Source organism: Ictidomys tridecemlineatus, chromosome 2 (genome assembly GCF_052094955.1).
Source record: "Ictidomys tridecemlineatus isolate mIctTri1 chromosome 2, mIctTri1.hap1, whole genome shotgun sequence".
In the NCBI taxonomy this organism is placed as follows: domain Eukaryota; kingdom Metazoa; phylum Chordata; class Mammalia; order Rodentia; family Sciuridae; genus Ictidomys; species Ictidomys tridecemlineatus.
The window spans coordinates 90953679-90980034 of NC_135478.1; the positions used below are offsets into that span (position 1 = coordinate 90953679).

The 26356-nt window shown below is 43.0% G+C and overlaps 1 protein-coding gene across 3 annotated transcripts in view; it reads right to left on the bottom strand.

The window, feature by feature from the left end:
• The window catches only part of Tctn1 (tectonic family member 1), a 32436-nt gene extending 6341 nt beyond the window's left edge, over positions 1-26095 (bottom strand). For all 3 annotated transcript variants that reach the window (XM_078039173.1, XM_021729324.3, XM_021729325.3), the window contains exons 1-12: positions 25742-26095; positions 21750-21870; positions 17107-17237; positions 15478-15629; positions 13448-13547; positions 11702-11811; positions 9978-9998; positions 5775-5909; positions 5154-5279; positions 4718-4803; positions 3986-4126; positions 2344-2506 (exon numbers count right to left, since the gene is read on the bottom strand). In XM_078039173.1, coding sequence (XP_077895299.1) covers positions 2344-2506; positions 3986-4126; positions 4718-4803; positions 5154-5279; positions 5775-5909; positions 9978-9998; positions 11702-11811; positions 13448-13547; positions 15478-15629; positions 17107-17237; positions 21750-21870; positions 25742-26021 — 1566 coding nt within the window. In that variant the 5' untranslated portion in view covers positions 26022-26095. The remainder of the gene's footprint in view (positions 1-2343; positions 2507-3985; positions 4127-4717; positions 4804-5153; positions 5280-5774; positions 5910-9977; positions 9999-11701; positions 11812-13447; positions 13548-15477; positions 15630-17106; positions 17238-21749; positions 21871-25741) is intronic.
• Between the last annotated feature and the right edge of the window lie 261 nt (positions 26096-26356).

The following is a 26356-nucleotide window of genomic DNA, read 5'->3' on the forward strand; positions in this document are numbered from 1 at the left end:
CTAGAGGCTACTTGGGAGACTATGACAGGCGGATCAAGAGTTCAAGGCCAGCCTGGGCAATTTAGCGAAGGCCTGTCTCAATAAAAAGGGCTGGGAGAGCTAATAGGTACCAGCCCTGGGGTTGACCCCAGAACAGGGGGTTGGGAAAGGAGAGGAAATGTTAGACTTATTCTTTTTTACTTAACTCTATCATTAGCAATTAAGATGTGACATTGGGTACCCAGGCAGTGGGTGTTGTCAAAGATATTAGCAACACATCTTCTGCACTGAGAGCATGGGGCCACAGCCCAGATGCCCTGGCTGCCTCTGCCCCAGGACCTTTCCTTGGTCAGCCCCAAGAGAAAAAGGGGCAAGTGGGCCTATCAGACCTTTCTCCTGCCTTTAAAGTCTTTTCAGTTGGCAAATCTGATAACTATGGAAGTTGCCTGAGGGGTAGATGGGGATCCCCCTGTTGTGCTATTTTCCTGTGTGTTGGAGATTTTTCCATGATAAAAACATATTTCTAACTGTATCTCTCAGGGTATGGAGAGCTACAAGCCTGCTGAATTTGGTACCTGCTGTAAGTCCTGAATGGAATTCCTTAGCTTGGAATTGTCTTTTAGAAACCCTGCCGTCCTCACTGACATTCTGCTCTGAGGAGATGCTGCAGCGGCCGCCACTGGTGTGAACCAAGCTTGGCAGGGACCCCAGCTCCTTCCACTTGTTTTCCTGCTTAGTGGGTACAAATGTGCCCCAGCCCAGCTGAAGGCTCAGGACCTACACAGCCCCAGGCAGGGCTGCTTCCCCACGCATGGCTGCCTCTGCTCCCAGCCAGGGTCTTCCCGCTGGAGGGGCAGTAATAACTGGGTGTCTAGACCCAGCACCAAGAAGCCAGGAGCGATTTGCAGGGTTCACTAGGCAGCTGAGCTTAGCCAAGGCTGAGCGGCTGAGCAGCTGAGCAGCAGGCACGGAGTGATCCTGGGTCTCTGCTGAGGGAGGGCGGGGTCAGAGCTGTGAGCCTCCTCACCCCATTATGCCCATGCTATAAATATGCAAAGCAGATAATGAGAGGCCTGAAGAAAGCGTGACAAGAAATAGCTGGGCAATTAGGGCAGAAGATGGGGAGCACGCCTCCATGACGCACGGCCCACACTTTGCTAAGACAAAAGAAAATAGTGGGTGGAAGAGTCACATGTGACCAGGAACCTATTTGTAGGATGTCAACTTCCATTAAACTCCTTGGGGAACTTTGGAATTGAAAGCACTCCTGTGGGCTGCCTCTATAAACCAGGGAACATGGATGGGACAGCTGTGAGGACGGAGGAAGGCTGAGACGGTCCCCATTCTGGGGAGGGCACGTGCAGTACCCACAATAATGGTACAGGTCAGTCGTCCCTTATCTAAAATGCTTGAGACCGGAAGTGGCTTTTTTTTGTTTGTTTTTTGTTTTTCAGATTTTGGTATATCTGCATGTACCTGAGTGAGATTTCTTGGCGACAAGGCCCAAGCCCAAATGTGAACTTGTTTCATATACACATAGATAAACTGGAGCTGACTTCCCCCCATCCCTCCCTCCCTCCCTCCCTATCAGTACTTTGCTGGGTTGAACTCTACCCCTGGCCTACACCTCCTTTAAATTGCCTTTTACTTTAAGACAGAGGACTCCATAAACTGCCAAGACTGGCCTAGAACTTGTTCTCCTCCTGTCTCCACCTCCCTAGTCACCGGGATCACAGGCATGTGTTACCATGTCTGGCAATTAGTGTGTAGGCTTTTGACTGTGACCATCACATGAGGCCAGGTGTGGAATTTGCCACTTGCATAGTAACATTGGTATTCAAAATGTTTCAGATTTTGGAGCACTTAGAATTTCTGAGTTTGGGATCAGAGATGCTCCACCTGGAGTAATAAGATGGTGACTGTCAAGGTTTCAGTTTATATAGGGACACTAGGTTCCCTGCCAACGGCCTCATTTAACCCTCTCAACAACCCCATGAGGTCTATACCATGATTCCCATCCCACAGAAGGGGAAATAGGCTCAAGCCCATGAAATTGCTGACTTATCATGACATTGCCAACAAGGGCCAAGCAGTATTCAAGATCCAGGCCAATCTGATAACAGAGCACCCCATCTTCTTCACAAGGATAGCCCCGGCTGCCTGTCACCCCACCCAGAAGTAGAAGAGACTGCAAGGGGCTGGGGCTCAGTGGTAGAGTACTTTTCTGGCATGTGTGAGGCACTGGGTTCAATTCTCAGTACCACATACAAATAAATATATAAATATTTATTTATATATTTTTTATATATATATTTTTTAAAAAAAGGGACTGCAAGCAGACAGACTTCAACTCCTCCCCTTTACCTTCACGTTGGATGACAGGGTGGCGAAGTGGACGGGCACCCAGTCCAGCGCATCCTGGGCCTGGGAATTTCCAAATGGGGCCACATAATCTGGGAAGCCCTGGCCCTTCAGCAGGTCCTTGACCTTCTGTGCCACTAACCGACATGGGAGGGCGCTGGTCAGTCTTTGGGAAGGGAAGGAAAAAGAGGCAACAGTCATCCACCAATTTTTAAAAGCTTCACTTTTTTTTTCTTTATCACTTTTGTTTTCTGTTTCAGGAGTTCCTCTTGTTTTCTTTCTTTCTTTCTTTCTTCTTTTTTTTTTTTTTTTGTGTGTGTGGTACTGGGAATTGAACCCAAGGCCTTGTGCATGCAAGGCAAGCGCTCTACCAACTGAGCTATATCCCCAGCCCCAAAAGCTTCAATGATACACATCCCTCTCCAGTTTATTTTCTCACTTCCCAGAGGGAGATAATTGGACAGAAGCCAAAGTGTCCCTAACTTTGCAGAATCCTGGCCATGGAGATACTCCAAAACCATGTTTCTCAAATTGTGTTATAATTCTCTATATGGGAAAGGTGCTATGGCCAAAAGTTGAGGACACATTGCCTCCCTATGTTCCCCTGTCCCTTCTGAAGCACACTGGCATATGAAAGCCTCTGAGAAGTCCTATAGGAAAGAATCACAGTTTTAACTATATTATGGTATTTCCCAAACTTACTAAATCATAGACCTATGCCTTCGGACATCTTATAGAATAGTATTCCATGGACCCCCTTTGAGAAATCTAGTCTAATGGGATCAGAACAATGTAAATGGTGAATGGGAGCCTATCCAGAATAATGACAAAATGACCCTGAGGAGATTCGGCAGGTGTGTGGGTGGTGGGGCAGGGGGCAAAGGGAAAAGAGCCAAGCCTCCTCCTTCCGGAGGGAGGATGCAATAAAAAAATTTAGAAAGCCCCCCCAAAAAAATCAATAAATACATTATGTGCAGATTATTTAAAGATCTAGAGGTGGATTCCCAAAAACTCAGCTAGAAGGGTTGAACAGGATTGCATCTGGGATGGAGCAAATGAGGGTAGGAACTGCTGGTTTGGGGCTGGGGTTGCGGCTCAGTGGCCAAGTGCTTGCCTAGCACATGTGAGGCACTGGGTTCGATTCTCAGCACCACATAGAAATAAACAAAATAAAGGTCTATTGACAACTAAAAAATATACATTAAAAAAAAGAACCTCTGGTTTTATAACAAGTTGTACAGAGCTGATTGACATTTCATATGATGTACATATATTTGATAATAAAAAGATAAATTAAAAAGAGATCACATTCAGCCTTCCTTTCACTGTTTTTCTTGTGCTGTACACACTAAAATTCAGAAACATGGGGAGGACTAACGAGAGAACATTTTTGCTCTGAACTCAGGTGCATCTAACCTTGAACATGAAACACACGAAACTTTGCAATTTTTAGTCTGCCATATTTGGTAAGAAAAATGGTTGTGATCATTTTGCTACTATTCATTAATAATGATCATAAACTATGGTGGCTTTCATATGCGCTCATCTGCTGAGGCAGAGGTATGCTTAAAATGGGGAAGAGTGGGAATGTTCTGTTTTCTGATCAACACAAACAAGTTCAAAGAGAAACAGGTCGCTCTCTCACCGTAGCTTGCAACCAGACTGCATGTTGTAGCCAAACAACACTGGGATCCGGGTCCCCTCGACAGCTAAGCAGTCCTGCTCAGCCGAGCTGCGGAGGATCGTGAGTTGTCCATATCTATTTGTTGTCTGAATGATCCCGGACATTCACAGACAGTTAAGGGACAGTCACCTGGTGCTAGAGCAACCTGGTTTCCCGTCAGTCGGAAGATGGTGTCCCTGTGACAAGGGACGTGAGAGAGTTTCCCAAACCCCCTTCTCTAGGCTGCGAGGATGTTGACAGTTATTTCTCAGGAAGGGGTGAAATAGTTATAACTGTGTTCCTCAGGAAAAATAAATCCTCAGAAACTGCCCTTCAAAATTAACTCCAAATTTTCAAAATCATTAAGCTTGTTTAGGAGTTTCTGTTTAAATGTAAAATTAAATGCATCCAAACATCAACTTTTCCATCTGAAGATTTCAGTTTCAAAACACCAGCACTTCTCCAAGCCCTGCTGTCTCCACTCAGCCCCTCTGGCTGTACAGCCAGAAAGAGAGACAGAGAGACAGACTGACCGACCTACCGACCGACAGACAGACTGACAGACTGACAGACACACATGCACGCACACAGGGCTGTCCTGAGGAAGCTCTGGCCCTGCCAGGTCTCTCCTACCACAGGACCTCAGCAGTAAAGAAGAGCACGGCCCAGACATGTGGACAGGGACATCAACCCCCACAGGAGCAAAAAGGATATCCTTTCTGAGGCTGAAACCCAGCAGCTACCGGGAGCCCCACAACATAACCAGGGTTTCCACTGAGAGGAACCGGCTTTGTATCTTGCTGAAAGACAATGAAGAAATGCCCCCAGATGATCCTCATTTTAATAAGGAAACAACAGGGGGAAAATGAAATGCCTTTCATAATTGCCAACCAATTAAAGAATTTCTCCCCCTACTCAGAACTATAAATATATCTGCCGGGTGTGGGAGTGCACCAGGCTGCAAAAGAACAAGCTGAGGTATTCCTTACTGCAAGGACCCTGCTTGGCTGCATTACAAACTTCACAGGCCTCACACAGCCCTTCAGTGCAAACGGTCAGATGCAACAAGACTTCTAAATTGATTTTGTCTAAGTAGTTAGGATTTCTTAAGTTGGAACTTAAATACTTGAACAAAATTGGTCAAACTTACCTGAGTAAAGTGAATCTCAAACTTCTGCTGCAGGGGAATCACTGCACTGCTCACTGTCCCCAGAAGGAATGAGACAGCGGCTTTCATGATCTCACCTTTCTCTGTGTATGTGAGGCTGTACTTTACCTAAAACAGAAGGATACTCCAAATACATCTGTCTCCACAGCATCTCACTAACTATATCAATAACTCGCATATCCATAGGGAGAAAATCCTTTCCCATCTCTTGCAACTTTTCTGTTGTCCAACTGGATTACAGGAGGTGTTCCCTTGGTATCAGCCCCATGGATGGAGTCACCTGAGACTCTGCCTGACTTCTGTAAAAGATTCCAAGTCAGCTGGTCCAAGTAGATGGAACCAGATCACCTCTGCCGAGGAAACGCCACACCAAGGCAACAGCAGCAGCAGCAAAACTTTGATGATTCTTGCAAGTCGCTGGGTTTGTGTGACAGACACCCTCTGATACCAGCATAAAAGCAAGCAGGAGGCCAAGCCAAGAAAAATACCAACACAGAGTGAGCGGCGCCCACTCTGGAGGAGTTCAGATGCCCTCTACCCAAGGCACTTGGCTGGAGCCTGCCACACACAAGCAGAGCTTGCCAGGCCACACTGGGCGCCTACCTCGAAAACAACGTGAATGCAGATCTTCTCCTGCCCAGAGCCCACGAGAGTCGGCCGAAGCATGTCAGTGTGTTCCAGTCGGGTCAGTGTTTTATTTAGAGACTGGATGACAATGGATTGGATAGTGATAAAGACCTGCAAAGCAAAGAACTGGATTATTAGAGACACTACACGCCATAACCAAGGGTTAAAATAACAACAACAAAATTGAAATGAACCTCTGAAGATCTAGACTGCCAAGTTGGAAGGCTTGCTACTGAATGATAAGCACAGGATAATTCCTCACTTGCAAAAGTACAGATATTCCCACATACAGAGACATGCATGTACATATTCATAAGGAAAACACTAGAGGAGGCTAGGATCCAAACTTGAAAAATTATTACCTCTGAAAACATGTTCACACAAAAATTCCTAAATGAATGTTCACAGCTGCCTGTTTATGACAGCTAAAAACTGAAAACAACCCAAATGAACTATCTAAGGAATAGATAAATAAAATGTGGTCTTTCTGAGGAAATATTATTCATCCATAAAAATGGCATATACTATAATGATGATGAATACACGCTACAATACAGATAAATCTCAAAAATATGCTAAGAAGCCAGACAGCAAAGGCTACCCATATTATATGATTCCATTTATATTTATATTTAAATCCATAAAGACAAAAAAGTAGAATGGTGATTGCCAGGGCCAGGGGAGAGAATTGGGAAAGAAGGGAAGTGACTGCTAATCAGCTCAGGGGGTTTCTTCTAGGGTGATGAAAATATTCTAGAATTGGAAAATGGTAATGGTGGCATGATCTTGTGAATATCCTAAAAATCACTGAGCTGGGCTGGGGCTCAGTGGCAGAGCACTTACCTAGCATGTGTGAGGCACTGTGTTTGATCCTCAGCACCACATAAAAATAAATAAAGATACTGTGTCCATCTACAACCAAAAAAAATTTTAAAAAAATACTGAACTGTACTTCAAAAATGGCAAGTTTGGGGTTTTAGTTCAGAGGTAGAGCATGTGGTGAGCAAGCACTGGGTCTGGGTTCGATCCCAGCATACACACAGACAGGTAAGTTTTATGGTATGTAAATGATGTCACATACACAATACATGACAACATCAGACATAAGTGCACACAAAGGCCTGCATCTCCCAAACCCAGCTCCTCCTGATGAATCCACACACGTGCACTTTCTACACACAGCCCCCCAGATACACACCCATAAACCTCACAATTGCCCTGAACACACTCTTGACTCAAGTGATATACAGCTTTACACACACACACGGTGGTGATCTCTGGTAGATGGTGGGATCATGGATAAGGCAAAACAGACAAAAAAAAACTTTAAAACAACATCAAGAAGCCCTGGTGACTCTGATGCTATTAAAGAACACTTGTCATCTGTGGCCATCACTAGCAGAATGACAAAGAACAAGCAGTCCTCTAAAGACAGCTGGGGCTCTTTGCAAATCTGACACATGCTTTACATTTCAATTCTTGGAAACCACTATTTAGGAAAGAACCTGATATATCCAGTTGTTCAAATTGCTCTGAACTCTGCCCTCGATCATATGCCAACCTGTTCATAATTTTAAATTGGTAAGTACTTAAGCTGTCATTTTAGATAAACAAGCTCTCCTTATGTATCTGCTCCCATGACCAAGAAAACCTGCAACTGTCCTGGAGCAAAACCTCTCATATAAAAACATAACACAGTTTACTCAAAAAAGTAAGCTGTTGTGTGACAAGAGTGGCAGAGAGACAAAACCAATCACCTGACATGGGCACTGCTGGGTTGAAGAGCCAGGTCAGGTGCCCTGGGTTAGGATTTACTAGCTCTTATTTAAGTCATCAAAAAGACAACCCTAGATTCCTTCCTCTGAACATACAGGCTTCTGGCTCAGTGGAGAGACTGGACTCCAGGAAGCGCGTGCCCAGCCACACACCAGCCTCTGACGGAGGGCCATTTGGGGCGAGCACCCAGCAGGCAACAAGTGAAGGCCCAGCTCAAAACTCAGGAGCTACACTCACCCATCAAAACCTCAGTGGAACAATCCCAAGGACAAACCAGAAGGCCTGGTCTAATCTCAGTGTCCCACTGGTCATATACTATCCCCAGATTCCCCACAGCAAGGGCTGGGGCTCAGTGGCAGAGTGCTTGCCTAGCACATGGGTTCAATCCTCAGCCCCAGATAAAAATAAAATAAAGATACTGTGTCCACCTATAACTAAAAAATAAATATTAAAATAAATAAATAAATAAAATAAAGGCATTGCTGGGCATGGTGATACATGCTTGGCTTGTAATCCCAGCTGTTCAGGAGGCTGAGGCAGGAGGATCAAAGCCAGCCTCAGCAACTTAGCAAGGTCCTAAGCAACTTAAGGAGACCCTGTCTCTAAATTAAAATATAAAAGGGGCTGGGGATGTGGCTCAGTGGTTAAGCGCCCCTGAATTCAATCCCTGGTACCAAAAAAAAAAAAAAAACCAAAGATTTTTAAAAAGGGTATTGTGTCCAACTAAAAAAAAAAAAAAAAAAAAAAAAAGAACTGCACACACTAACATGAGAATTCAGGACCAAACTTCAGCCTTTCCTGGCTACGTCAGCAGATGGTGGCAAGAATTCGGGGAATAACAGCAGCTTTCCTTAAAGGGGAGACTGGCTCCAATATCTTATGTTCCTGATCCACTGACACACCCCGAATGCTGCTGTTTTTTCCCTTTAATGTAAATGAATCCTTACTATTGGTTTATATGACTGCCCTTCAGAGTACAAATCTTGGTGTCACTCAGACCTGAGGCAGAAATCCTGATCTGTCTGCAGGACACTTAGGGAGTCTGTGGAGCTAGTGACGCAAAATCAGTGTCCCTGGCAAAGCGCAAGGTCTCTGGGACCAGGCAGCCTGGAATCCCATCCTAGCTCTCCCCCTTCCCAGCTCTGTGGCCTCAGCAAGCTAATTCTGTGACCAGTTTGCCACAAAGTGATAATAATAGGGCCTGCCTCCTGTGACAGCAGAGGCACCCAAGAACTTCAGACTTGTTCACACTCAGAACGCACTGGAACCCACTCGATGCTTCTCAGAAACACACCTTCCTCATGATGGCTCTCCCTGCAACTGAACCGCCCTCCCAGCCAGACAGTCATCACTTAGCCCTACCCACCAAGCATCCCGTACACACGGGCGCTGCCCTGAACTAAGGATTCAGCACACGAGAGGCAGAGACTGTTTGGAATGGCAGAATCAGAGCACTTTCCAGTGGCTGGAGCAATGGGCGAGCTCTCAACTTGACTTTCAAACTAGGTTTTTTGGAAGATTCAAAGAGGAAGGGGGTTGGTTGAGCTTCTGGCGCCCACTATGCTCCCCCAGGAAGCTGCAGGGCTCCAGGTTCACTCGTGTTGCATATTTGGCAGGCCCGAGACTGCACCTGGAAAACAAGCTCCTCCAGGCCCACATACATAGTATGAAGTCCAAAGTTCAAGTCCAGAGCTATTTCCTTTCAAACATGTCTGTGTCCAAAGATTTGACCAAATCAACTGCAGCCAGGACCAGCATCCTAGGTGCTACCTGTGTGCAGACACTGCGCCCACAACTTGCACACACAGGCCGCTCAACACACAGTGCCAGGCTCCGCTCTGATCGTCCACTTGACCCAGGAAGGCAGAGGTACATGGCAGACAAAAAAAAATAACCACCAAGGAGACTCTTGAACTGGCCACTTCCATAGGCTTTTGGGAGGCTGTGACAAGCCACCATCTCAGGCCTCCTTGGGGACTGTGTTCACAGGTATGTCTGACCCAGGTGTGTGCTACACTGGGAGCCAGGTATTCCAGCTTCTACACTGGGAGCTGGCACCCTGAGCTCGCAGCTTCCCTGATGAGAGACCAAGATGACAGCAGGAGACCCTGAAAGGACGGAAGTCCACAGCACCCTGTCAGTCAAGTCCGCTCTGTTGTCTAAAGGGGAAAAAGTGAGAGGCTGGGTGAGCTCAGTGGTCGAGCACTTGCTAGCAGGTATGAGGCCTTGTGTTCCATCCCTAGCACTGCAAAAACACAAACAGGGGCTGGGTTGTAGCTGAGTAGAAGAGCACTTGCCTCACATGCATGAGGTCCTGGGTTGGATCCTCAGCACCACATAAAATAAATAAATAAATAAAAGATACTGTGTCCATTTACAACTAAATAAATAAACAACTCTTACCTTTTTTCCTGAATTAGGCGCCTAGATAAAAAGAACACATAAAAATTTCATTAAGTACAACAAAGAGATGCAGTTTCATAGCTTTTTCAGACCTTGACTAAAGGCCATGTTCATCCTATTAAAGACTTCTACAGAGGACAACAGAATTTCTTGAATCAAGCTGTCCCATCTGCATGTCTGTATCTACACCACAGTGATCACACTTTTTGTGATCATCTCTGGCTGAAACATAACAGGCCAGCTCATGACTGCATCAGGGAGCCTCCAGGCCTCCGTATCATTCCTGCATCTTTCCATGTGGCCATAACACTGGGGAAGGCAGGCACAGCCCTGCCCTCCTGCTTACTCGCTGCACAGGTTCTCACTGCAAGGAGACATGGCTTGCCCAGGAGATTTCCTCAGCCTCCCAGTCTTCCTGCAGCAAGCCCCAGCCCCTGGTGTCAGCTCCTACCCTCAAACATGGCTGCAGCTCTCCTGCTAAAGGGCTCCACCTTCCTCCATTTCCTGTCACCCTCACTCCCAACCTCATCACCAGACAACCTTTTAGGCCACTGAGAGCTTTGGGGAGAGGGATGTTTGGGAGGCCTGTGCTGAGACAGATAGTACCTGGCCACTCAGGGACTACTGCCAACAACCCTGAGAAGTTAACTGGAAGAACTCAGGGACATGCAGGGCTGGCTTACGAGAGAGAGAGGGAGAGAAAGAGGAGGGCAGAAGAAAGGTTAACCCTTTCACTGGCACACACCTGTGATCCCAGCATCTCAGGAGGCTGAAGCAGGAGGATCACAAGTTCAAGGCCAGCCTTAGCAACTTAGTGAGGCTCTGTCTCAAAACAAAAAATAAAAAGGACTGGGGATGTGGCTCAGTGGTAAAGTACTTCTGGGTTCAATCCCTAGTATCAAAAATATAAAATTAAATTTAAAAAGGGAAAGGAAGGGGTAAGCTTAACTTGAGTCTACAGCCCAGATGATTCCTGGGGCCATGGACCGCCCTCCCTCTGCTTTCCCCACAAAAAAAGGAAATTAGGAGGGGGCCCTTGGAAAAAAATCATCTCGGTTTTTGTCACTGAAGAATGTCTCTCCTCTCACAAACCTCCCTCATCTGGCTCCCATATTCAGTTCCAGTTCAGTCACTGCCACCAGAGAGAAGGGGGCCCTGGCCTTGTGACCGCTTCTCCCTGCTCCAACAATCCCACTTCCTGTCCTCTCCTGCCTATTTCATCTGCCATCCAGAAAGTGGATTCTCTCTTCTTTTTCCAGTCTGTTTATGAGAAAGAGAACGCTTTTGATGCTAATATGAGTATTTCTGTCACAAAAAAGATTTCGTTGGTTATCATCAAAATGGATAAAATCAAAATATGAGCTAACTATAAATAAATAAAAATTTATTTAAAGGATTATTTCAATAATCATCTATGGGCTGGAGATGTGGCTCAAGTGGTAGCGCGCTCGCCTGGCATGCATGCAGCCCAGGTTCGATCCTCAGCACCACATACAAAGATGTTGTGTCTGCCAAAAACTAAAAAAACTAAATAAAAATTCTCTCTCTCTCTCTCTCTCTCTCAAAAAAAAAAAAATCATCTATACTAGGGTACTGGAGAAGACAAATTTAAACTTCAGTGTGAATCATGTATGGATATTATTCCATACTTTTCATATTTTAAAAGGGTACAAAGAACAGAAAACATAACTAATAAGTTAGTTCCACTTCAAAATAATTCTTACCCTCAAAATTGTAGGGCTGCTGTAACGAGCCATGCTAAGGGCTTCAATTTCTTCACACTGTTCTAAATCCATCCTTCTGGTGCATGTAACAGCCTGGTTCACCAGAAATGCTAGATGTCATAACATTCCCACGGGGAAAAAAAAGAGAAGAAAATTTCCAACTGAAGAAAACGATAATCTAGGTAAAACTGAAAAATAAGTTACAACACGTATATACGCTATGACTAAAATTGTGCTTAAAAATTAGTTTTCAACTAGGTAATGCATGCATGAAATTCAAAAGGCACAAAAAAAGACTGAGTAGTCTTTCTCCAACTCCTGTCTTCCCATCATTCTTTTTCTCTAGAGGCAACCAGGATGAAGTTTCCGATATTTCTGCCTGGAAATGGTGTATGCAAACAAACAAACAAAAATATGTAGTTACAAACATTTTTAAAAATTATTTTTCCCCTTTTGGAAACAACACAATGGATATACCATCCTTCCCCTTGTTTTTTCCACTGGACGATGAATATATCTTGGAGGTCAGGCTGTCTCCATACAGGAGGAGTTTCTGCCTCCTTTTAATAATTAGCATCCTGTTACACAGGTGGCATAATTATTCCCTCAGCTCCCTACCACAGGACACTTAAGCTGTCTCTGCTTTTGCCATCACCAACAACACTGCGATCTATTATTTTGCACGTGGTCCAGCATTTCTGCAGGATCAACTCCTGGGGGTTAACAGCTGGGTGAAGGACCAAACATTCCTTCATAATTTTGATATATAAGTTAAATTGATCTTCTCCGGGGGCAGTACCAGTTCATAGTGCCACCAGCTGTGTAGGTGAGTACTAAATTCCCCATGTCTTCAAATTTTTTTGAGCCTTGTCAAACTGATAGGTGAAAATGGTGTCTGGTTTCAGTTGACACTGTTCTAGTGTGTCCTGTCTTCTCAACAGGATGCATTTCCCTGTCATCCTTTGCTTAGATGGCTCCACAGAGAGGCTGGCTGAAGCCTCAGAGCACCCTGGCTGCCACCCTCCACTACCTGGGGGCCAGTCAGCGGGTCTCTCGTGCTCCTGAAGGGAGAAGCAGGACTCACTGGGAAGCAAGCGGGCTCAGCTGCAGGCCAGCCTCTCTCCACCATCGCCTGAGAAGGCCCAAGCAAGTAACCCTCTACCTCTCTGCTTCCTCGTCAAAAAATTGGACGTAATATAGAGATAGAATTATATTGTTACATCACATCATGTGCATGTATGAATATGTATCAAGGTCCATTATTATGAATAATTAGAATGCAATATAAAAAAAGGAGAAAGAATAGGGAAAAAATAGAGAATGCTCTTTTTAAAAAATGAAAAAGAAATTTTAAAAATAAAAATTGGAGATATTAACCTGAGCCCAAGGGATCAGTGAAGATTAAATGGGAAAACACATGCAATCGCTTAACACACAATGAGTGTTAATAAATGTTAGCTTTTGACAAGCTCTGGAACTTTCCAAAGCCTACCTGGAAGTGTCTGACAAGTGAGTGGGCTGCTTGCGGGTGGTGGGAGCTCATCTCATCAGACAAGGAACCAGGAGCAACCGTGCGGAGTAGAAAAGGCCCCCACGGCAGGAAATCAACTGCCCTTGCCGAGGTGCTCTCAAGCCTCTTCAGCCCACTCCGGTTGCAGGTAGGAAGGCTGCTGTGTATGACTACCAGAAATGTAAACTAATAACTGTAAAGTCTCTGCAGAGAGAGAACAAGGGCCACCCTCTTACCTGCAGGGTTATCATCAGTGCACAGGGATGACATCAGTGGTGAAGGCAATCTCAAAAATGGAGCTGAAGAGTCATTTGAAGTCCGCAGCTGAGCCCCATACTGTAAACACACAACCAAGATCGCCCATGGCGCTCCTTCAGCACCCAGAGGGCACCTGCTAGGTGCCACTGGCATCGCAGGCGTCAGAGACACTGTGGCCAGCCCACAGGGAACTGACATCTAGCAGTCTCGCCCTCTTTTAAAGGATGTGTGCTTCTGGGCATACGTGTCACTGTGCTTGGCTTCTGAATTTGGAATCCCTCTGGAAGGACCCAGGAGCTGATAGTGTTTGCCTCTGCAGGCAGAAGTTGGGCGGCTAGGTACAGGGGTGAGAATCATGTTCCACTACCATTAATTACTTAAACAGCAGTTGCAGTATATATTAAGTCATATAAAATTTTTTCATAAACCAATTTTATGAAGAAATGCCTTATTTCCCTAAACCAAATACCCCATGAAATTCTTCCCCAACATTCAAAATTCAAATCTACAGCTACTGAGCATACAGACAATTGTCTTAAATTTAAAATTTACCCAAATAAATTTAAAATTTACACAAATTACCTTGGTGCCAGGAACTACTGTAATCTTTTTGAATGATATACCTGTGCATCAATATTTAAAATTTCCATTTATTTTGACCTTAAGTCATTTATAGAAATATCTCCTAAGAATTTAATCAAACACACACTTACACCCAGGAATGTTCATTGTGGACGATAATAGCAAAGATTGGAAACAAATGTCTGTTAAGAGTGGAATGGCTTGGGCTGCGGATGTGGCTCAGAGGTACAGCACTTGCCACTTGCCTAGCATGTGTGAGTCCAAGGGTTCAATCCCAATTCCACAAAAGAATGGAATAGCTCAAATATAGACACAGGAATCCTTTGTAAATGTTGCCCTAACACTAACTCACAAGTTACTTTCCTATGCCCAGGTTGTACACAGATAAATGAGACAATACCGCATCCCTCCCCGGCTGTTATGAGGTGATACCTAGAAAGCTCTGCACAGCCCAGCTGGTGGCGCACTACTGTAATCCCAGCAACTCTGAGGCAGGAGGATCCTGAGTTGAAGGCCAGCCTCAGCAACAGTGAGGCACTGAGCAACTCAGTGAGACCCTGACTCTAAATAAAATTCAAAAGAGGGCTGGGGATGTGAATCAGTGGCCCAGTGACCCTAGGTACCAAAAAAGTGACCCTAGTACCAAAAAAGACTTGTTACTTAAAAAAAGAAATTTTCTAGAACAATGTAGGTAACTATAAATCTCACTTCTATATAATATTATGTTTTTTAGATGGATTTAAAAATTAGGAAGAATTCACACCAATGTTTTCACAGTGATTTTCAGCATGAATTGTTCTCCACTCCCAAGGCCTGACACATACTAAGCACATGCTACACCCCTGAGCTATACCCCCCAATCCCAGCAGTGTGAATTTTAACAGAGACAAAGGGCATTTTGGTTTTTACTTAGGTACCTCTATATTTCTAACTTTCAGAACCAGTACATATTAATTTTATACTTTCCCTTTCAAAAAGATGCTTCTGAAAAAGTTTTTTCAATGTTAATAAATATCACATTTTAAAGGTTTACTATAAAATAGCACACAACCTCCTAAAGTCTACAAATTAAGTAAATACAATTTTGAGAATAGGGCCAGGCACCAACCAATCCACTCATGTCCCCAGCAGCAAGCCTCAAGCATTTTGCTGCCTCTTTTAAGGTTGAGAAAAACAAATTCTGCAGAGACAAAACACAAGCTTATCACAGAATCAACAACCTTAACTACCATATTCAGAATCTAAACATCCAATTTTAATTTTCATGATCTTTGACTTAGAGGCACAAACATTCATTTTTTTTTTCAGTCTATATTAATTCTTCTGTGTTCCAGAAAGTCAGTTTTGCTGGTGACATTAAAAATCAACTTACAAGGCCAGGGTATCTGAGACATAGTGAGCAGACTCAGTCAAGTTCTTGGCTCACCTCATATTTAGTAGCACTTGGAGCATCCAATTTGGTTGAAAAAGAAACATCTGATTCTGCATTCAATGTAAAACCAGTTGATGTTTTCATCAATCTGTCAAAATTGTTTTCATCAGGCACTTCTGGATTAATAAAGGATAATGCAGGTTTATCTGTTTAGAAAAAGTGTTTTAAATCAGCATAAATTATGTGTATATATGACATCTTCAGTATTTTGGAAGTAGATTTTAGAAACATTATATGAAAAAGACACAGTGTCTTGTTACATATTCACTTCCTCCAGAATTCCCAGAGGCTTGTTAAAAAAGCAGGGTCCCGGGTTGGAGTTGTGGATCAGTGGTATTGTGCTCGCCTGGCATGTGTGAGGCCCTGAGTTTGATTCCCAGAACTGCATATAAATAAATAAAATAAAGGTTCATTGACAAACTACTGTTTAAAAAAAAAGTAGTAGTAGTAGTAATGGTTTTGTATGCACACAGGTGAACAGCACAACCAAAGCCAAAAATATTCATCACTTTCTCCCCAATTTCAGCCCAGGGACTGCTGAGAGCCTGGGGGAAATATGCAGTGTACAGAACAAAAGGGAAAGAGGGAATGGCATATTTATTGGGCTCATGTTTTGGCAGAGAAAGTAACAGTCATTGGTCAGCAGTCAATTCAGATAACAAATTGCAGTACTTCCACCTATGTTTTCAGTCACAAGGGAACAAAACCAAAATATATACAAATACATTTCAAGAAGATGAAGAAGGATTTGGGGTGTAGCTCAGTGGTAGAGCACTTGCCTTGCACATGTGAGGCACTGGGTTCTATTCTCAGCACCACATAAAAATAAACCAATAAAAGAAAGGCATGCTGTCCATCTACAACTAAAAAAAATTTTTTTCAGGAAAAAGATGATGAGGAGGTTTAACTGATAAAACCATAGATATGTCTCTGAACTGTGACTCTGATAACATTTACACTCACGTGTACTTTGGATAGAAACACGTACTTGAGCTAAATACTCAAATAAAAATAAAGATCCTGTTTTCATGCAAATGTACTTAACAAAAATAAGAAAGAGGAAATAGAAACCACAGGTAATGTTTAAAACTGAACCTGATTTTCAACCATTACGCCAGGAGGAAATACGCTGAAAAAGTCATGTGTGTATTATATAAATCTGGACTCCCACGCCTGTCTACATAACATAAACACCTTGAAATCAAGAGTGAGAATGGAAAAGACAGGTATATAAGCATGATCACTTTTTTTTTCCTTTTTTTTTTTTTTTAGAGAGAGAGAGAGAGAATTTCAATATTTATTTTTCGGTTTTCCGGTGGACACAACATCTTTGTTTGTATGTCGTGCTGAGGATTGAACCCGAGCCGCATGCCAGGCGAGCGCGCTACCACTTGAGCCATATCCCTAGCCCCAGCATGATCACTTTCAAAGAAAATGTTCAGGTCACAGGTCTATAAAATTACTTTCAGCTACTTATAAAATGGCCTCAGAAAATATACTTTATACACATAGCCAAAACAGAATGATCACTTCAAATCTAACTGAATGAGATATTTTTCCATAAAATAACTTTAAAAGAAAAACTTTATAGTTTCACAAAATATATCAACGTCAAATACTTACAGTTTGTAACGCGAATGCAGAAAATAGATGGATTGATCTGGTCAATGAGTTTAAATACCCTTTCAGGTGGGTTTGCTTTAAAATTCAATGAATAGATGGCTGCTTTTTGAGTACAAAACTGGCTATCACCCCTGAAAATTAAAAAAATAATATATGAAATTTAAGGTATAAATATATGATGTTGGGAAGATGTTTTAAAGCCATCAGATGTTTGCTGGTTGGGGTGGCTCACACCTGTAATTCCAGCTACTCAGGAGGTTGAGGCAAGAGGACTTCAAGTTTAAGGTCAGCTTCAGTAATTTAGTGAGCTCCTGTCTCAAAATTTAAAAAAAGCTGGGACTGGGTAGGTGGCACATGCTTTTAATCCCAGAGGCTCGGAAAGCTGAGGCAGGAGGATTGCAAGTTCATAATCAGCTTCAGCAATTTAGCGAGGCCCTAAGCAACTTAGTGAGACCCTGTCTCAAAACATAAAAGGAGCTGGAGATGTGACTCAATGGTAGAGTGCCCCTGGGTTCAATCTGCAGTACTATAACAAACAAACAATTTTCATTTTGGCAGAAAAAGTAACAGTCACTGGTCAGTATCAATTCAGATAACAAATTGCAGTACATCCACCTATATTTTCAGTCACAAGGGAACAAAACCAAAATATATACAAATACATTTCAAGAAGATGAAGAAGGGTTTGGGGTTCAGGAAGACATTTATAAAACCATGATGTTAGAATTGAATTTGAAACTTTCCTCTAGTGGAAAAATTAAGTCGGGTATAACAACCTTTAAGGAAATCTTGTCAAGTATGGATAACAGATCAGGGTATAATTTTAATGTTAACAAACCTTGCAAATTCTAAAAGCATAAATTATATAAAATTTTGTAGAAAACTTCAAATTCTTTTTAAGTACCCAGATTGGATCCAAAATTACTTGTCTTCAGAGTAAAGCTATCTTCAAAGGAATCATCTGAAAGGGTTAAGGCTTAGAAATTATGGTACAGTCAAGTCTTCTGTCAATCCCAACTTAGCAAGGCCCTAAGCAACTCAGCAAGACCCTGTCTCTAAATAAAACATACAAAAATCTGGGGATGTGGCTCAGTGGTTGAGTGCCTCTGAGTTCAACCCCTAGTTGCGGCCCCCTCCAAAAAAAATTATAAACAATCCTCTACAGTTGGTTTAGGTTGTATCTAATTTTCCCCAATTACATATGAAGCTATAATGACATCCTTATACAAACATCTTCATAATGTTTCCAGTTATTTTCTTCGGCCATGTTCCTGGGAGTAGAACTGCCAAGTCAAAAGGAAAATTAATTATTCAAGGCTTCTGTGGCATTGCCAGATTGCCCTCCAGAGAAGTAAAACATCCATCTTCATCAACACTGTCACAAGCATGCCTACTTTCCTGTGCCCCTGCCAACATTGAATATTATCATTCACTTTTTTTTTTGAAAGGTTTAAGGCTTAGAAATTATGGTACAGGGATTGAACTCAGGGGCACTCAACCACTAAGCCACATCTCCAGTCCTATTTTGTATTTTCTTTAGCAACAGGTTCTCACCGAGTTGCTTAGCACCTTGATTTTGCTGAGGCTGGCTTTGAACTCGCAATCTTCCTTCTTCAGCCTCCAGAGCTCCTGAGATTACAGGCATGCGCCAATGCACCCAGCTATCATTTACTTTTTACAGGGCTTAAAGGACTGTTTTAGGAATCAGACCAGCAGAGGGAATGGGAAGCTAATTGAAGCACTACAGCATTCACCAAGTAGGGAACTGATGGTCTTTGGGAACCTGGTGTAGCATGGCTGGCTGGAGCAGAGGGTTGGAGATGCAGAATAGCCATAAACTGGACCTGGAAGAAGGTGGGGAAGAATGTGAGTCCAGGCTAAGGGGTCGATAGGTAATGAGAGCGTCTGAAGTGTCTTTAGCAATGAATGAGGTGGGAGTTTTCCAAGGGGAAGTCAGTAGGAATGGGCAAACTCAGGGCTCTGGTGCCTGAGGACTCAAAGGAATGATGCCCCTGACTCCTCCAGCTGGGCAGTATCTCAGTATCACATCTCATACCTCCACCTAGTCCCACTATCCCGGCCTCCAGGTAGGGCGGGAGCCATGAGCCTGCATCCGAAGTGGTATCTTCTTGGTTCTCTAACACCAGGCTTGGCCTCAGTGACCCACTTTGCACACTGTTGCTGAATGACATGAGGTGGGACTTCAGGACATCAGAACCCTTCAGCACACACACAGGCTCCTCGGGACTGAGTCCCAAGCTCTTCTCCACACCTTCTGTGCCACATCCCTCCCTAACCACGTGAGCTGCCTGCAGATAACTGCATAGGCCAGCCTCCTCCACCCCAGGACTCTGTCCAGGCAGTTCCCTGGGCCTGGGATGTCCTTCCCCAGACTCATGCTGACCAACTTAACTTGTTCTTTGGGACCCAGCTCAGCTTCCAACATCTTTGTAGAAAGCCCTCTCAGCCTAGTGTCTGAGCTACCAGTCCTCTGAGTTCTCCCAGCATTCAGGAGCAGAAACTGCATGTACTCATTTGTCTCTCTCCCTCACTGGGATGTTCTCAGAGGCAGGATAAGGCTGAACTTATCTTTATATCCCTGGCGCTGGCACACAGGAGTGCTCCAGAAAGGCATGGTGAAGCCAAGAGAACTGGTGCACGCCTATAATCCCAGAGAGTCAGGAGGCTAAGGCAGGAGGATTCCATGTTCAAGGCAACTTAGCAAGGCCCTCAGCAATTTATCGAGATCCTGTCTCAAAAGAAAAAAATAAAAAAGGGCTGGGAGTGTAGCTTAGTGGTAAAGGGCCCCTGGGCTCAATCCCCAGTGATAAGGAATGAAAAGCTGCTTAGTGCACAGGGAAGTCCAGGCAGTGGCAGGGGTCCTCCAGGATACATTTAGGGGTGGCAGGGAAAAATCCATTCATCCAGTCCACTTTTTTTTTTTTAATCAAATCTGGGCCTCGTGCATGCAGGCAAGTCAAGTATCAAGTATCCTACTAGTGAGTTGCACCCCAGCCCAGTCAACTCTTTTTCAATGAGGTCTGGTTATGTGGCAGAAGCAGGGCTGAGATTAAAAAAAAAACCAAAGATTTAAAAAAATATATATTCTTCTTGTGCTCATGAAACATTCATCCAATCAGCTTATGAATAAATTTATGAGTTATTAGATGACACATAGGATTTGTTGATAGTTTAGTAAATGTAAGTAAACTTTTTGAATTGAGACCTATATAACGAGAATGCTCAGTTAATTAGGAAGAGGACTTTTGATTTGGCTATTTATATTTAGGAGAAAATCACAAAACTTATAAAAAATGAGGTCCTTTCTCAAGGGTATTAGAGATTTAGTCTTGACTTCTATAATAGGGGTCTATAAAACACACCATTTTTTATCAATTTTACTAAGACATAGTCATGCCCATCCAATGACTTATCTTTGGCTGCTTTTGTGTAACAAAGGTAAAACATAGAAGATGTAACAGAGTCTTGGGAAGACTAAATTATTTATTATCTGGTCCTTTACAGAAAAAAAAGTGCTAACCCCCGTCCTAAATACTACAGTCTACATCTAAAATTGCTATATTAGCTAATAAAAAATTTAATTTGAAAAAATGGTATCAACTTTCCTATACTTACAAAGCAGGAGAGCAGATGACTTTTTTTTTAATTTTTTTATTTATTTTTATTTTTTTTGTAGATGGACACAATAACTTTATTTTATTTTGTTTTTATTTTTATGCTCGGGATCGAACCCAGTGCCTCACACATGCTAGGTAAGTGTTCTACCATTGAGCCGCAACCCCAGCCTCCTTAGATGATGACTTTTAACAAGGATAACCAGGTATAGAGAAAAGTAATCAGACTACAACACCCATTCTCCAGTCTTTTTTAAAACAATATTAGAAATCTATTTGATCTCCCACTGGATTGATAAAATGGTTTCTCATGGGAAAAAATCCATTGTATTTCCAAAAAGAATTCAAACTATCATGTGTCAATTGTTACAAGGCGCTATAAGGCTAAACTTAAATTAGCTCCCTCTAAATAGTAAATTGGTTCCATCTTGAATAAATATACCTTTTTGGAAATGCTATTGTTTTTTTCAAAAAGCTCTGAAATATGAGATTAAATCCTTTAGATGATTTCTTCACTTGTAATCTGCTGGGAATGTTATTTCCCATTGTTCTATACAATGTGAACTGTGAGAATTCCTGGAAGATTTATATATCAGAAAAGTATAAACAAAGCACTTTTTGTTGCAAATACTATGTCCACAACAAAAGAGGTAAAATTAAACTGCATTCTTCACGTAGGTATGCATGAGACATTCACTGCTAGGGAAATGGGACATGATATCTGTTCACAACTGAAACTGAAATGTGACTCCATCTCTGAACACTGGGAGATTGCACTGTACTCTCCAGAAGCAACGTGAGCTCTCTTTGGCCTGCATTATCACCTGGCAGGATGCAAATGAGGGAAAGCTGCTGGTTTACATACTGCTTTGCACAGTCTCCCTTCTGTACGATGCAAAACACAGGAAATCAGGTTTGGGGTTTTGGGCCTGGGTGAGTTTTCACTTTCTTTCCCCACATTTTATTATCCTGCTCAAATTTTATCCAAACGAGGTGTCATCTACTTACATGACAACTGGAACTGAGCAGGCAGAAAAGACACTGAAATCCATGGAGCTGCAATCAGGATCACAACAGCAGTTGACATCACACTGTGCTGGGGACAAGTCACAGACACACAGAGCAGCAACTACAGAAAAAAGGAGGGATAGGATGCAGAGCATTACAATCAGCAGGCAGCGACTGCCCCCTGCCACCACAACGTGCCATAAATTAGTTACATACAAAAGTTCCATTTTGTTCTTCCTATTGTACTTGGGGGGGGGGGAATTTGTGAAGTGGAAATTAGTCAATTTGACGCCACATCAGAGATTTCCCCCAAATGGCTGACCTTTTGACTAGCTTGGAAAGTCTTGTTTGTGCTCTAGCTACAAGGACTCTGATTTGGCAAACTGAACATGAAACCCAGACACCTGCAGTTTTCAAAAATTTTCAAGTGATGTTGATAATTGACACAGGTTTAAGGACAGCACACATAAGTTCTTTAACTGACCAAAAGGCCCACTGATTCAGTCGAAGATTCTCAAGCCCTTTCCTAGAGATGATGATTCAGAGAAATGGCCTACTTAAGGCCTCTAGGAAAAGGAGGTGCAATCTTGTCTCTCTCCTCATATGTAACCTGCAGCTTTGAAGCTAAATGCATGTTTACAGGCTCTTGTCCAAAAGTTGGATGGGCTCAGGTGCTTAGACAAGTGTTAGGAATTGAGATAATAAATGGGGGAGGTTAGGAATCTCCTCATTTAGCAATTTTTAATTAATAATTCATGATTATCTGCATTTCTAATCACTATATTTTTAGATCCAATTTTAACAGATTATTTATGTGGATAAGAAAAAAAAATCCAAACATCCTGAGAATTTTGGGCACTGAATACTCAGTTATATTCTGTCTCAGTTTATCACAATTTAACTTCTCTACTAATTCATTCTCTTTTGAACTGGGAAATAGAGCATGAGAATAAAAACATAGAATTTTTGATAGAGATTATTGCTGGGAAGGAAGAAATAAAAGGAATAAAATCGATGGGTGCAATTACCATAATCCCAGTGGCTCAGAAGGCTGAGGCAGGAGGTTCATGAATTCAAAGCCAGCCTCAGTAATTTAACAAAACTCTCAGAATAAAATATAATAAAATATAAAATATAAAAAATATAATAAAATATAAGGGCTGGGGTTGTGGTTCAGTGGTAGAGTGCTTGCCTAGCACTCATGAGGCACTGAGTTCAATTCTCAGCACCACATATAAATAAATAAATAAAGAAAGAAAGAAAGGTATTGTCCATCAATGACTAAAAATATTTTAAAAATTAAAATATAAAAAGGGTTGTGGGGGCTGGGGATATGGCTCAAGTAGTAGCGCGTTCGCCTGGCGTGCATGAGGTATTGGGTTCGATCCTCAGCATCACATAAAGATACTGTGTCCACCTAAAGCTAAAAAATAAATATTAATTAAAAATAAGGACTGTGAATGTAACTCAGTGGTTAAGCACCCCTGGGTTCAATCCCCAGTACCACAAAAAAGAAGAATAAAAACAGGACATATAATGTTTTGCTTCTTTTTCAGAAAAGGATCTCAACCCTAAAAATAATAAGCAAACAAAGGATATCAAGCAAATGTTGGTAGAGAGTCCATGCACCCTTCTTATTTGTATATATGAATTATTCCATGGTAAAAATGAGCTTTAGAAAAATGTAGCCCCGAAAAAGGGGCTAGAAAAAAAGTATATAAGGGAAAGGTTTTGTCAGCAAATAAATACACAATGCTTACAAACGTTTTCTGCCTTAAGTTTATGTGCTAGTCTCTAGATAGGGACTCCTTTGTGTACTGAGTAACATGATGATGTAACCGGTAATCACTAATGTAAAAAATAAAAGAGTAGCTAGGCTCCCTGCCTTTGGCTTTTAAAATTACAATCTTGATTTGTTTTCAAAACGCAAAACTCTTGTAGGTAGCTATAAGACTGCGAAGGATAAAGCAATAGTGTTTAATGAAAAAAAAAAAAAAAAAAGAAAAGGTCTTCATCTAAGATGCAAGTGCACTTAATCACCCAGCAAGTATCTGTTGAGCACTCACTAGACCTAAGTAGCACTCAGCTGCTCTTCCACGCCTCTTATCATCTGCATGCTTAGCTTAGAGAGCAGGGTACTAAAATGAACAGTATCATCTCCCACCAGCACTGGCCTGGTTATTCTGCAAATCTGTATCTAGTTCCAGAGCCAGCCCCCTGCTCTAACTTTAGCAGCTGTGCAACCCAAAATTAGGCAATTCACCTTCCTGAATAATGAAGATAACAGTGCCCACACATTGGGAGATTAAATAAGATATATCACAGATGAAATGCATAACATAGTTTCTACCACACAGGAAGCAGGTAGTTATTACTGTCATGGGCCTAAAGGGTCCTTTAGAAAGATCAAAACAAGTTCAAATTCATCACCCAGATTAGAAGAAAAACCTTGAATATATGTCCTAGTCATAATGATCCAAGCATTGTTTCATTTTGGGGAGAAAGTACACAACTGATGAGGTTCTTATGTGAATGAAAGTCTAGTCCACAAACGCTAGAGATTTTCAGAAACTGAATACCTGGCTATATTCTGTCCCAATTTGTCACCGATTTAACTTCCCTATCAATTTATTAGATCAACAGGTTAAATGTAAAGCAGAGCTTTGCTTATATATTGAAGTAAGGAATATATCACTATTATTACCTTCTCACCCGGCTACCCCTTCCAGATTGAATCCCTGCTTACCCCCAGGAGTTTTGTTGGTGCTGGAGATTGAACCCGGGGCCTCGTGCCTACTAAATACCTGATCTACCATTGAGCCTGGGCCCTTGTCCTTTCTCTTACGGACTACTCCTAGTTTACAAAAGAGGCTCTTTCACGAAATAATGGTTCAGTAACTGAAATTAAGTTCTAGAGTTCAGCATGTCGGCCAATAAGAACTTTTTTATGTACGCATACTCATCCTTAGTTAAAAGTCTCTCAAAAAGAGACAAAAGGGGGCTGGGTTGTGGCTCAGCAGTACAGTGCTCTAGCACATACAGGGCGCTGGGTCCAATCCTCAGCACCACATAAAAATAAAGGCATTCTGGTGTGTCCATCTACACCTAAAAAAATCAATAAATATTTAAAAATAAAAATATAAAGGTATTTTGTCCAACTACAATATTAAAAAAAGAGAGGAGACAAAATATATATATATATATATATATACCTACTGGGCATACTCTCAATCCAGACAAAGGATTAAAAAAACAAAAATTTTTTTTTGAGATGATGACCTCCTGTGAGAATCTTCGACTGCTATGAACACTCACCCCAGAAAAATGCATATTCCCAAAATTTTGCCCTCAATCTCAAGGGATCACAGACATCCCCTGAAGACATGAATCAAATTAGATTATAAAAATAATCTCTAAATTTGTAATTCCAGGATTAGAAGATCACTTTAAGAGATATGTTAGTTATCTCTAAATGTAAATCCTAAGAAGTAGGCATAAGCCTTCATCCCTTACCTTCCCACCTCCACTAAATGCAGGAGGAATCCTGAGATTTTCTCAACTGACAAAGGCCTTCACCTAGTCAAACTTAATAAGCTAGAACGTTGGCGTCTGTTCTTAATACAAGTGAAAAGTTCAATGCAGCTTCAGCATTGATTTCCACCACTGTCTTAAAACTTTCTATTTAATTTCAACTTCAGCTGCAGGGACACATTCGTCATTGTCATTAGCATTCACGTTGTCCAGGGCCACTGCTCATACTTTCAAGGATTTGACACTGTCCCACTTACGCTCTCTGAGCTTTAGCTTCCCCATTTGTGCGACAGGAATAAGAATTACCTCTTAGGGTTATTGCTGGGGGATCCAAGCCTATGGAACGTTCGGCAATGTCAGCACACAGCAGCCTCAGCTATTACTATTATTACCTTCTCACCCGGCTACCCCTTCCAGATTGGATCCCTGTAGACCCCCAGGAGTTAGCACTTGGTACCCACCGTCCGTAACCGGGGTGGGCCTGGGGCCGGAGGCGGAGGGCTCCGGGGTTCTGGGGACCTCCGGGGTTCTGGGGACCTCCGGGGTTCTGGAGGCCTCCGGGGTTCTGGGGGCCCCCGGGGTCCTAGGCGACAGAGAGGGTCCAAGAATGGCTGGGGCTGGCTCGGTGGAGCTGAGGTCCTCAGTAGTCACCGCCGAGGTGGCCCTGTCCTGGGCGCTCATCGAGGCCCAGCAGCCCTGGAGGACCAGCAGGAGTGGCGCGAGGCCCGGCGGCGGCCCCATGGTGGTGCAGATCCCCGCGCCGCCAGCCGCCAGCGCCGGTTGCCCAGCAACCGCGACAGCCAGGCGCGAGGGATCACGGGAAAAGGCCCGCTAGGCCGCGCGAACCGGAGAGGAGAGGGCGGGGCTTGGACAAGACAGGCGGGGCGGGGGCTTGGGCGGGGCTGAGGGCGGGGCCTGGTAGAGGGGCGGGGCTGAGTGAGGGCGGAGTTCAGGGGCGCGTAAATCCCAATTAGGGTTCTCGGTCGGTCTGCGGAGCTTGCTCAAGAAAATGCCGAGCCCCAGCTACGCTCTCACCGGATCCTAAGTCAATAAGCCAGGGTAGGGCCCAGGAATCA